Source organism: Zootermopsis nevadensis, unplaced genomic scaffold (assembly GCF_977971745.1).
Source record: "Zootermopsis nevadensis isolate Lab colony 2312 unplaced genomic scaffold, Znev_1.0 Znev_ptg000020l, whole genome shotgun sequence".
NCBI classification, from domain to species: domain Eukaryota; kingdom Metazoa; phylum Arthropoda; class Insecta; order Blattodea; family Termopsidae; genus Zootermopsis; species Zootermopsis nevadensis.
In genome coordinates, this window is record NW_028259152.1 from 13,259,199 (window position 1) to 13,273,379 (window position 14,181).

General features: G+C 39.3%; 1 protein-coding gene across 22 annotated transcripts in view; it reads right to left on the reverse strand.

The window, feature by feature from the left end:
• Positions 1 to 14,181, reverse strand: part of LOC110831748 (CUGBP Elav-like family member 1) — a 1,322,428-nt gene that overhangs the window by 492,592 nt on the left and 815,655 nt on the right. For all 22 annotated transcript variants that reach the window (XM_087351842.1, XM_087351829.1, XM_087351836.1 and 19 more), the window contains one exon: positions 11,388 to 11,605. In XM_087351842.1, the coding sequence (XP_087207968.1) occupies positions 11,388 to 11,605 (218 nt within the window). The remainder of the gene's footprint in view (positions 1 to 11,387; positions 11,606 to 14,181) is intronic.

Below are 14,181 nucleotides of genomic sequence, written 5' to 3' on the forward strand. Positions count from 1 at the left end.
ACATGAATAATACAATTTTATATAAAGGATTTGCTTTTCTTTCTAAAATAAATTCAAGCACAAAACGAACTGTTAGAATTAGTATAAGACAATGAACTCTATCAACGACAACAGAAATGTCACGATACTAGAAGCTGGTAACAAAAGTAATTAGAAACAGAATTTTGAAATAGCAGCTCCAATTAATTTCATAGTTTTCCTAAATACGTCCTCTATTCTTATCAGCTTCCACTTCTCATGGCTCCTAATCCCCGTATACACATAGATCATCCCATACCCTGCGCATCTTTATGACCTATTTCGTGGGGAAAACAATTAGGAGTCCTACTGTATGAGTGCATTATCTGAGCTCAGTACATACAAGTACAGGATGTAAATAATGTTCATATAGAAACTTAATATGCAATGTCATGTTTATGTATTCCATAACTACTACTTCCATAGGCGTAGTAATATAGTAAAAGTAAAGTAAAGTTTGTCCCGCTATACGCCATGTAGGCGCTTGGGGTGAGAGGAGGTATAGCTCCTCTCTTCCTTGACCTCGGCACTAGATGGGGGTGAGTGGTCAGCATCACGCCCCAGCCGGCTTTACCCCCGGAAAAGGACCCCGGTACCCATTGTAAAGGAGGCTGGGTGGGCCCCAGAGCCGGTCTGGACTCAGATGCTAGAGGAAAAATCCTCTGCCCCCGTCGGGGATCGAACCTCGGCCGTCCAGCCCGTAGCTAGTCACTAAACTGACTGAGCTATCCCGGCTCATAATAATATAGTACTATTACATTTTTAGACCGCTACGGTGGTCTAGCAGTTAGAACGCTGACCTTGTAATCCTGGGGTCTCGGGTTCGATTCCCAGCGGTGCCCGAATTTATAACTTGTGTTGGGCAAGGCCCTGGTCTAGGCAACACGGAGTTTTCCTCCGTGGCATCCCAACAATTACTCCATTCACACACAGAAGAAGGCAATGGCAAACCACTTCTGGATCATCTGCCAAGAACGTATATGAACAGGTCCCAGTCCGAGAAAAGGATGGAAGGATCCTGTTCATATGGACCTGTCGTCAGACAGAACACTAATAATAATAATAATTACATTTTTAACCAAGAAAGACAAGTTTCATTTATTCCCCAATGAAAAATATGCGTTTAAGAACGCAAACTGCATTTTTAACATTGAATTTATGGAATAATGACGATTTATGGGGTTTTCAGGATCGCCATATAAACGGAGTAGGTTACCTGTAATGCTAAATGAAATTGCAACAAATGAGGCACGAATGCTCCCCTCTGTGGTTCACGTTACTGAATTTACATCACATATAAAATTACCAAATGGTAATTGTAGAAATCGAAAAGAAACTTTTATGGAACACACTATTCCCAAAACGTTATGAGCAGGTCTTTGGGGTTACACGATAAATAACAATTCTTCAATACGAGAAAACAACTAGGACTATTCTGAATATCGATGTCTTAATAATAATAATAATAATAATATAATATATTTGGTTTAGACTATATACAGAGATCTGTGGCCGCCTAACACCAGGTTTTCACGGCCACAGTCCTTACATACGTAGCACTATTAGCACTACTGCTTACTACAACTATTCACTAATGCTACTCTACGTGACTATTCCTTAATCCCTAATACTATTTACATAACTCTTTCTTATTGTTCTCGTGCCTTCTACCCCAGTGGCAGTTCTAAATTCATAATTTTGACCTGTCTTTTACATCTTACTTTATACAGAAATTTCCCTACATCCCTGACCTCCGTGTCATTCGTAGTGCTTAAAATTTTCTTGAAGGCCAACTCTTCGCCAACGGTGAACCACTTGTTCCTCTGGAGCTGTTCCCTCCACCTCCCGGTTTCCGTACACTTTAATAGTATGTGAATCTCGCTTTCTGTCGCCCCACATAAAGGGCATATTTTCCCATCCATGCCCCCCCTCATCCCTCTCAGCTTCCAAATACCCGCTCTGAACCATGCTTAAGGCCCTCAACAGTAGAAAATGAAAAGGTAATATTAGCGAACCGAATCAAACCCAACAACTTTAAGCCTTGAGAAAATACTATACAGCGAATGTGACACTGAAAGTACAGGTTAGAGTCCAAAATAATTTCATGAATTTTATCACACCGGGAACATGAAATTATGTTATTACGTAATCTGTAAACAAAGTCAATACTAATACGAATAAGCAAAGATACAGACGTTTTTTAACCAACATTAAGAATCTTACCACTTCTTAAAATTTGCAAAGAACTAATTTCAGATCGCCAAACGTCATTTGCAAACATTTTAAAGTCATCACTAAACGACAAATTAAATAAGACTTGTGAATAAAATTGCATTTCTTCTTGTTCTCCAATTCACGGATTAGGCCGATGGCTTCTTCCGGCTTCCAAAAAATCCACCTTAGTCGTGGTCTTCCAGTACCTCTTCCTCCTTTGGATCTATACCTAAGGGCTGCTACAGTATTCGTCCTTCTTTCATCCTTTCTAATGATCTAACCAATCTTGTTTATATTTTTTTATTCTATCATTAATTAAAAATACTCCTAGTTCCTCTCTTATATCTTAATTCCCCATGGGACACCTTCCTTTTCGTGGCCGTGGTGGATGGTGAAATTGCGTGTTCCAAAGAAGTTGGGGACTATGCCGGAGGGAGCGTAGGCTTCTGGTAGAGTCACCCTAACCGGACAGACCCTGGCTGAGAAGCCAGACGAAGTGTGTCCCACAACGATAGGGCAAGGGGAGCTCTTTACGCATGGTGAAGCCAACACACCTAAGGGAGTAAACCCTGACAGAAAATCTCGAACCTCCAAGTTCGGGGGTTGTGTGAAGGGTTGGTAGCTCTCCCACAGAACACTTTACTTACTTGTAAGCTTCAATGAAATCAGCCAGGCAATCCTGATAAAAATATGTGTGTGTATATATATATATATATATATATATATATCAATAATTAATAGGCTACATTAAAACAAAGGACTTTAAGTGGATCCCTGCGGAAATCTATACTTCATAACCTACAAAAATGAAATACTTACAGAAATGGAATGTCCAACTCGATGTCTACTAAAGCCCTACCTAAAAAAAAAGGACGACTGTTCCCGTGGCCACAACATGAATGAAGAAAATCATTAACAGCTGACTTTCACTAACACCAAGCTTTAGGATAAAATTTTTTCCATCGATTACACACATTCCCACAAGCACACACAAATTCGTATTTCATGGAAACACATTTCGACTTCATTTAATTAAAGTACAAAACAACGTTACACAAGCAGATATTTGACGTGCGTTTGAAACTTGCGTTTTTTAAAGCTGGGGCACTTGGGGCCGAACATCTTGTATAATTCCACAACTGAGGCCGTCTGCAAAAAGCACAGAAGGGGGCCGCAATTTTTACATTTATTTATTTGCCTCAAACAGAGAAAAGCTCTCTAATTACAGCTGGCTAACGCAGTGTAATATGAAACACGACTGCTCCACGAATATGGGAAAACAAAGGAATTACATTCTTATATATACACACACGACCCTCCAATAAATTGTTACTACTTTATAAGGGTATAGAGAGGGGGAAAACGTAAATTCTGTGTACTTCGGAATGCACTGTATCATTTTCTATGTTGATTAATGCCAGTAACAGACATTTCGAAGCAAAATCAGCTGTAGTAACGAGACAAAAGAGAGAAACTGCAAAGAAGCCAAGTTTTACACAACCGTCTGTCCAACGATACTGATAACGAAACGCATAATCTGCCATACGACACTCTCATAAAACATATTAATCCGCTATGAATATTAACAATACAGCCTATCACAATTTAATTGTCAACAGTACAAATTCATATCAGTGTTTAGTAGGATACTTTACATATCTCCCAGGAATTATTTTTATATATTTCTTGTTTCTCCCCAGTATACGTTATTTATCCAACTCATCTAAACTTTCTTGCTTCGTGAATTGTGCTGGGTCACAGTGTATTTAGACCATTTCAGTACACAGCATTCAGAAACGAATCTGTTGTAGGAACCGTAATTGGATAAAGTCCAATGGAAACTAATAGCCCCCCAAAACACACACCATTTACTTGAAGAGCAAACCAGAGTACTCCATCTTTCATGTCAACGAGAAGGAGATCTGGTTCTAGTATATGAGCTCACCCCATTGAAAGAAACACACAGAGAAAAAAATGCCACGGCTCGAAAGACAGCTAGTGAGGGCTGAACGGTAATATGGGGCGAAGTCCCTGTGAATGGCGTCACGCTCCAACAACGACGAGTTTTAATGATAATATCCTCGAATCCACCTTAACCATTACCAGTGAATCAAGGCATCAAACTGCTAGACATCTCGTGCTTCGTCTACTTCAGTTAGTAGCGGTGACGCCATCTTCTGCCAGCACTGTTCCCTTTAACAACATTTTTATTCAATTTAAAGACGTAAAATGTTACTTTTCCTGCCTCCGTCTGTCGCCCTGCGTTGGAAGCGAATTGTTTTTCACGACGTGAAAAATTATTATCTGTTCCGTGTATATTCAGTTCCTGTCAAGATTACAGATCAAGAGTAACGATACAACTGATTTTCTAAATTTATATTATAACAAGCGTTTCTACAGATTGAAAACTGATACGTGCATAACAAAATGACGGACGTTTCTCAACCCCTTTATCTTTTGCACAGCACCAGTAATACCATATTTGATTACCATCAGCGCTCAGGCGACGGAATTATCTGCTTAAATTAATGCAGCCTATGTTACGTCAAATTGGAATTCTATATCTGAAGAACGACAAAGTTTGCAAAAATATGAAAAGTAAGCACCGAAAATAAATGTGGCAGAACTGCATGAATATACGAAATTTTTCCCTTAGGTTTCTGGTAGTTACATTTTTCTTATCACAGATTTGCTGACTCCATCACAATTTGTTTCGCTTAATCTTTAGCCAATCTTACACCTATCTTCCTATGACATGTTCATTTCAGATACAATTCAATCAATAATGATTATTCGGTAGCCACTGATATGCAGATCGACGTGCATAACCTCCTTAAAGTTGCAGTTCTCACAGAAATCGAACGACCAACACTTCTCAAACCTCAACTAAAATTTTCCATCGCCAACGTAAACTTCCCTAAGAGTAGTTCATTGATCGTCATAACCTTTAGTCCTTCAACAAACTGCACAAATCTGCACGCATTCGATTACAAAAACCTGGTCACAGTTTGCTGTAGTTCTCTATAAACGTAACAGCGATGTTAAATGAGTATTATCACTTCTCAGAAAGCGTATCAACAAAGTAGAGGAGAGGTAAAGTTAAAACAGAGATCTGAGGTCATCCCGGGGGTGAAAGTGTCGATGGTGGCCTTCTGGGTGGTGAAGTCTGGTAAACATTTGTAGATTTGTACCAACGTTTCGGAGGGACATATCGCCTCCATCCTAATTTCCACTTTCCCTCTTGTGTAACCTTTGAATCAGAGACAATATCAGTTTGAAATTTACGTTATTAAACGCCGTTTTGAACGCCAGAGGTATAACGTGCACTGAGAAGGGAACATTATGAAGTAAGAAACTGGAAAATAAGTAGCAGTTTTGATATTCTATTCGATAAACAAAATAAAGCACGAAACCTCTAAATTATAAAAAAACGGAATTCTGACCGAGATGAATAATACTACCCGAAAACAAGCAACTGAGAATTACCACCTGCTCGGAAAACAAAAAAATTCAGTGTGAAATGTAAAATGTAACGTGCCGGGATTATTTTACTAAATAATAAAGAGACAAGATAAACGAAGCTAACCCAAATACTGTATCATCGATACGCACATAGCCCCTTCAAGCACTAAATGATGCAAAATTCCGTGCTAGGCATAAGGAGGGTTTCATTTCATAACTGAATTCGCCTCAAAACACAGGCACATCATCTTTCAACGGAAACCTCGATACCTGTTTCCGTTTCAAACAAATTTCTATTAACAGAAATACACCGCTCAATACACATAATGATTCAAAAGATAAAAATTCACATAAACACTACAACGTTACTGAGCTGAACACATTTCCCTTTCTCTACCTCTCTCCCGCGTCTTCCTGCTTACTTCCTTCCTTCCCTTTTCGAACAGCGCGTTGAACGATTCTGTACATACGAATACTGCATACACGGAGAGGCTTCAATCTGTCCCACTTTAGCCAAAATTATATTTTTAGAAACAGCAGCAAGAAAGATGCCTAAATGAACAATAATCTTCAATATCCTAGCAAACAAATTTCCGTTAGAGCACTGTTTGCCATTTCCGCAATGGCGGAATCTCAGCGTAACTACAACATGAGTGTATTCTACCAGGATTAGCAGTTAACAGCCACAGCCAATTAAATAGTCCGATTTCAAGTGAAGTTCACAGCGATTGGCCACACATATTTAAGGTACCACCACGGCTTCCAAACAAAAATGTATATAATGTTCCGAGAAGCTCTATGGAAAAATTTGGTTTCCTCCTGGTACATTAGTAAGCAGTTCTAAAGATCCATGTTATATGTTCAAATATTACGACTGAAAAATTATTTACGCTTTGGCGCGAAGATCTGTAATTTACAAAATAGCACTACGACTTTAACTTCGTGTCTAGATCGCATAACGTAATTACCCGCTTCATCTTAATAATAATTTAATAAGCTTTTCTTAAAAATCGACACCGGAACCACTGTTTAAAGAAGACACAGTTTCTGTTTGTTTCCTAACTTACATGGCACCGGTCTATGTCTTTGCTCTAGCATCGGCGAATTAACAGGTGCAATGATTCTTACAGAAAAAATAAATCATGCCTACTTAATCTGTTTCCAAAATCATGAACACAATTTTTAATAAAAAAAAATGTGTTATGCTTCATCTGTTTATATGATGAACAAGATTTTTCTAGCAAATATACAGACCGTATAATAAATACATTCGTCCCTTTATCTATTAACATAATTTTTAAATCTTACTCTATAATTATTAAGGTTAAGGAAGAAGGGCATTAATCTTAACCTGGCCCAATAATTATTAACAAGATCTTTCAAAAGAAATGTATGCCTAATCAGACCTCGCGACTATTAACAAAGTTTTTGAAGTCATATTAAGCATATTCTGTAACTATAAATATTAACAAAATTTTAAAAGACAAAATTAATTTCAAATAATTACTTGTAACCTGAAAAAAAAGTTAAGAAAATTGTATGCCCATATAGTTATAAGTAAGATTGGAAAGATAAAATAATACATTCTTTCATCATATTTAGAGCTCTTCTCAGATCGTCCAAGAAACGTCCAGGGTGGTAATATGAACTGGCAAATGCCGCTATCATATTCGTCCCTTCAATTCGACACTACATGACCTATCATTTATTTCAGAGACGACATCCCGTAAATTACTAAACAAAGTACGAGAAAATCGACGCTTAGGTACGCATATTCCTATAATCATTACGATTAGCACAGTTCAAAGTCAGATAAAAACGTTTTCGGTCTTATCAGAATTTTTCAAAACGCCTCGTAATTTTTCACATCACGCGTCCTTCCTGTCCTCATCAGAATTAGTTTAACGTCTCATTTATGCCGCTTATATTAGTCTGACCTTTATCTATCACTCAATTCTCATGTCCCAGTAGTGTATTTTACCACAGCCCTTAACAGGAAACTTGAAAAGTTTCAATTACACAGGCCAACTGACGATATAACATTTTCTTTATTTTTTAAAGTGTTCTGTCTGACGACAGGTCCATATGAACAGGATCCTTCCATCCTTTTCTCGGACTGGGACCTGTTCATATACGTTCTTCGCAGATGATCCAGAAGTGGTTTGCCATTGCCTTCTTCTGTGTGTGAATGGAGTAATTGTTGGGATGCCACGGAGGAACCGGGGAAGCCCCCGGAGGAAAACTCCGTGTTGCCTAGACCACGGCCTTGCCTAACACAAGTTATAAATTCGGGTACCGCCGGGAATCGAACCCTAGACCCCAGGATTACAAGGCCAGCGTTCTAACCGCTAGACCACCATGACAAGTTAATTAAATCAAAATGAATTTGTCTTTTTCCGGTTAGCTATTCTGCATACACACGGGCGAACTAACTTCTTCAGTGCTAGATTTTGTAGGCTTGTAGCAAACATGTCTTGGTTTGTGTGTGCGTAATATCAACAAAAACTGACAAAATCATTGAACAGAAGAAACTCAACGGATAATTTGAATTAACAACGTTAGTTAATTCTGGGGGACGCACTTTTTTAGATGAAATTATTACACACAAACGTTATTTTGATCAGAAGTGGGTACAGTTCCTGAGCCATCAATTTTGTTCGTGGCATCGAACTTGTTTCGTTCATAACGTCTGCTTCTCACGCGAACATAAGTTCCTCTACGTATTTATAGTTCCTCTACAAATTCAAACGTTTTATGAAAAAACCCGAAACTCCTGCTCTTAGTTAGTCGAAATATCGACACTCATGCAACCACATTATGCTACAATGCACAAATACACGAGATTTCTCGTCGAGGAAAGATGTACATAAAAGTCAATTTACTTTTTAAGTGCTTGCTCTCAGTCGATTAACAAGGTTTGAAATACGTCATAAATATATTAAAACACCAATTTTTAGAAAATACGGCTAGGAAATTAAAAGCTTTTTAAAAACTAAGTAGCTGTGTTAAATAACGCAACTCCATTCATCCAAAAAGCCAACTCAGCATATTAAAAGGGATAATTCAATACGCCAGCAAAAATACACAGTTTCGTTTAAGAGAAAAGTGATGAGAATTCTGTGTGAAAAATACAGGAGAATAAACGTGGTGAAATATCTATTTCACAACCACCCTCATACCTAATATACATGTGAGTGTATTCAATTTCAACACACACCGATTACCATCAGCAGTACCAGACATTTCGTCATTAGCTTCGCCAACCTTGAACCCTCAACTTTCCCTCCTTCAATCATACTCTACGCATTGCAATTATGGCCAACAATCGTTTGTTTCTATTTATAAGATGAGCTGTGTATGTAGCACGTGCGGGTATGACATATCTTGTAGAGGTCTGCACGGGCCGACATTTTATAATTTTACCCGTCACGAGGACCATTTCAACTGGTTAAGCCTAAACCCGAAGTTTATCTCAAAATATTTTGTCCGTACCCCACATACACCCGATTTAATTTTATCCCAGCGCGAATAAAGACCGATATATTTACAATCTGATTATCGTTATTATTAATATATGTTTTAAAGCATACATAACAGTAATCTTTGAATGAATTATTTAAAGACGTTCTGAGAACATCTGAGATTATTTTGGCGTTAAGCAAAGATAAAAATACATTGAATGTCAAGTTTCTTATGTGATACCTGTAACAGTTTCTGGTAGGTGCAACTACAAAAAACCCGGATAATATCAGTCGGTGATATCTGTTTCCAGAGCTTGTATGTCACGAGCACATTATCGCAACTACAAACCACTACTTCGGCGGGGGGGGTGGGGGGGTGGGGTGGGGGTCCCCCCGGAGAAAGCCCGAAATGTTTTATTTTATGTTCGATTGCAACCACTTTAACCAGGACCGAAATCGGCCGGGCCTCCAATATTATCTGTGCTACCAGGCCCGGGTAAGGCCCTTGCAAACCCCTAACAACTCGTGACGGAATGGGTAATTACTCCAACAGAACAGTTCTATAACCTAACAGGGCTCAGCGACCCTGGAACAGGCAACGCCGAGAGGAGCAAGTTAACAACAACTCCGCCGATTTAATTCCAAAAGGACGGTCAGAGTTCGACTTCCAGTAGGGCCGATATTATCTTTGCCACTGACTCCATGCAGCAACACCACCTGTGAAAACCTAATAAAAAAATGAAGATTTCTGTCTTCTGTGTCTTCCTGGATCATCCGGATAAAGAAGGAACAAGTTTTAATCTTCCTGACTATAAAAAACTTAGCCTTAGACTGTGAGACACACATAGAAATTTTAGAGAGAACACTTAAGTTAAAGATCATATCGAAGATAAGGCATATATAAAGAAAAATAATATTATAGATGCTGACAGCAGTCATCTTAATGAGGATAGGTCAGATGGCGCTAACAAGGAACGAGGTAAGAACATTTCCTACACGGAGAAACAACCCAGAAGACAGCTGTCTTTACCTAAACATTTATCTCCTTCGCTGTACCCAAATTTCTTTTCTTTCTTCTTTGCTTTAATTTATCCCCTCTTTCTTCTTTGTATCCAGTGAAAGTAAGTAGCTATTATTTTGTTTCTAGCCGATATAAAACAGAACAAACAGAATAAATTTTCTTTACAATTGTAATATACTCCTTTCTTTAGAACAGGGAAGACATCCAGAACAAATGTACTAAAATCCTCCTATGTGTAACTAAATCCAGACGGGATATTTATACGGGTAGGGATAGATAGATGCCTTCTTACATAATTTACGAGGCAGCAAAAATCACGTACGGAATCACAGGAGACTGGTCGAAAAGCTCTTCTGTCGACGCATAAAAGTCCAAGCACTTTGCACAATTGCCTCCAAGGGAATTCCCCGTGTGCTTGTAGCATTATCATCGCACGCATTATTTCTGTGGGTGCATGAGATGGTCTGACGGTACTTCATCACTTCACGGTTCGTTTACCGCCAGGTTCTCCCTTTCACGGCAATTTATGCTAAGTTCAGCTGTGCGCGTGTACTGCATGACCCCTCGGACAGGTCAACTGATCACGTTAAGATATGAAACACGGTGCCTGTTGTACTATGGCGGTCAGTCTACATATGCGCAGACTTCACCACTCGGAAATCGAAGGCACCTGCTCTTACAATCAGTGATCTATCTTAATTTTAGATGGTTAGAGGCGGCGATTTACCATACCACACTCAGGCAGTCCATGTTTAGTGTGAAAATTTGGGATATCCCTTGATCTAACATAGAACTAATGCCAAAAGAATATATACAAGAAAAGGTAATTATGTGTGGCATAGGAAAGGTTTCGCGGCGACTGAAGTTGATGAAATACTCTCGGGGTACAAGCCACGTCGAGATGGCTGAACGGTGAACAAACCAAATCTTCTGCCAACGTTTCCAGAACTATCTGTTCTCATCATCAGGGTTGCTGGGTAACCAGTCCTTTCGTTTGTTGTGCTCTAACTGATGGAAAAAGAGATGGTTCTACAAACTGTGGCAGAAGATATGGTTTGTTCACCGTTCAGCCATCCTGACGGGGCCTGTATCCCGAGAGTATTTCATCAACTGACACATTTTGTTCAAAATTTATGGATAAATAAATGCGTTCTGTTGGAAACACTGAGAGACAGGACTAAACGATCAGATATATGTTACTTGGGTCCTACCTTTACTCTGGCCTGTAACCTTGTCCCTCAGAACGTTAATCTGGTGCACACGGCCAAACTCCTCGAACATCTTACGAAGGTCGTTCTCGTCCATGGACCGCGGGATCTGACCCACGAACATCTTGATGAAGTCTGGGTCGGGTTGTTCAGAGTTATTGACGCCGCCAGTGCCACTGGTGTTGTTGGTCATGTTGTTCACGGGGTTGTTCATCGTATTACTGGAACAGAGAACGCAGACGTTTTACTACAAGAAACTTGAAGTCAGCTGAAGGGCATGTTAGCGACTAAACTTTGCAAATCCGAAATTATTAGCTTCAACCCAAATGTCACCATGGAATAACTCGACGATTGCTGAAAGGATTTTTATCAAATCTGTCACTGAAAATTTTAATAAAGCATGTCGACACATTCAATCTTGGTTAAGATCGGACACAACTAACGGATATTTTACACCTGCGAAAGTAATTCAATAGCTGGGAAATCCCCAGGTTGCATTGGTCAACACAGTTACCTGGAGATTCTCCGCAATGGAAACTTCAACCGATGGGGAATCCTCCACGATGACATCATCCAGACAGATACTCCCAAACTCAAACGTCAACAATTCCAGAAAAATGACATCAATGGCGCCACAAGCAAACTTCGAAAGTCAAAGTCTAACGTACACAAAGAATTTTCGCGTCATGCTTACACTTTGACTTATGTTCTGTCGCCACCAGAAAGAAATAACAAAACATAACGCATTCAACACTGCATTATTCTGAAATCGAATGGTGACGATACAATTTTCAGCATTCACGATTTGTTATTACGCTTACAGCGAATTATTCCTAACGTTTCAAAAATATATTAATTTAAAGCGGAATAAAACCTGTTTTTAACGGAATCTTTTGGAATCATACCCATGTTTCCGCTTAGAACACGTTGTTCAAAGTAAAAACTAATGGGAATAGCATTTATGCAGACATTAAAGCTTGTAGCACCATCTCTTGAAGGAAGCCTACTGTCCGCGACTGTAATCTTGAGACTTGCAAGGAATTCAGGAAGTCCTTAGCGGTAAAGGCAGACCCTGTCTTTCCTCCTTCACCCCACTTCCTCGCCCCGCAAGTCTCAAGATTACAGTCGCGAACAGTAGAAGAAACCGAACTATGTTTTCAGCTTTTGTATGCAAAGGCGGTGGCAACTATCGATAATACCGGCTTACTTCATAAAGAAACACGAAATTTTTATGTGAAGATGAGAAGTTCATAATTTTTATTAACCAGCCATTCTTTACCGGAAGATAACTACAAAGATTCATATCTTCTCCTTTAATATAAACTCATTCTGTTTGCCAAGTTTTCCGTCCTGTATACCTGTAGGTTGCTAGGAAACAACATGAAGAAAGTTACAATGCATGAAGCGATGTGTCTACGGCGGTATAATCTCTGGGAAACCATCTGGGGCTACATTTTTATGCATAAAGCGATTACGCACTACCCCATGGCAGTTACGTTATATGAGACATGGTGTCATATTCTTCGTTTTCAGAATCTGAACTTGGTGGCAAGGTATTATATTAAAAACTACGTCTTTTGTGTCTTGGCACTGCACTAACTTACATGTATCGGTAATAACTTAAAGTATCTCCTAGTATTTACACTGTTAATGAAGTTTCGTATTCTAAAGGTCGTTAAAAACTCTTCTGGAAGCATAAGACCTGTAGGAAAACCCAAAGCACGATGGAGAGTACAGTGACCATTCCAATGGGGACAGAACGGGCCAGTGGGCTCTACGATTTAGGAGGTATCAACCGGATAACTTCGTACAGGCTGCAAGCTTACACAACGGTGAACTTCGTCACACATGTAGAAATTTAGGTTCTCACGGCGGTGCGTACGAAGATGGCTGGTCTTCTAGGTTGTTGCGCCGTCTAATGTGCCAGAAGTTTACCGACGTCTCTAAGGTCCTTGCTACATCCATCATCGTCATTCATATACAGTATATCACATTGCGGCTCGGGCTGTGAAATAATGGATGCTACAATGAGTCGAATATGTACTTTTAATGGAAAAAATAAATACATACAGCAATTTTATGAGGAAACCTCTCACAGTGCTAAGAAGACCGAGGAAATGGAACGACGGTATTATAAAGGATCTTACAGAAATTAGTTGTGAGAACTAAAAAGAGTGGAATTGACTGAGGTTCGTGTCCGATGTAAGGTCTGTATACGAAAACGTTAGTATAATACAACAGAATAGTCTTAAGTAATTCCTGAAAATGTCTCGGGGAAAATATTCAGCATTTTTATGCAGAATATAAGACCACGGTAACATTATATCCTGTCGAGCTTAGTACGTTGAAAATTACTGTGGCCTTTAACGTTCTCTCTTTAGAAAACCACGAGGTGCAAAACCAAGGTGAAATTTATTGAACCAAAACATTCGGAAACCACAATGTGAAAGACATGGTGTGTACTGAAAAACATGGGTTGTAAATAACGACGTAATGAGCTGGTTTATGTGTTGCGGAGGACCTAATTATGCGTGCGGCGCAACCAACCACAGTTCAAAACGACGGTGAATTATGTTACACAACACTGAGAACTGTCAATCATCACGGGAAATAGCTGACCGAACCATACAAGTATTACAATGATCCTTTCTAACTTTAATTCCTTGCACAAAACCAATCCCAGCACCGAAATGCAATTTGATTACAAAATTTTATCTCTCATTCATCAATCAAAGCTTGGTACGGGTTTCCAAGCCGTGAAAAAGATGACCGAATGGGTTAGTATAGAGGTACACGT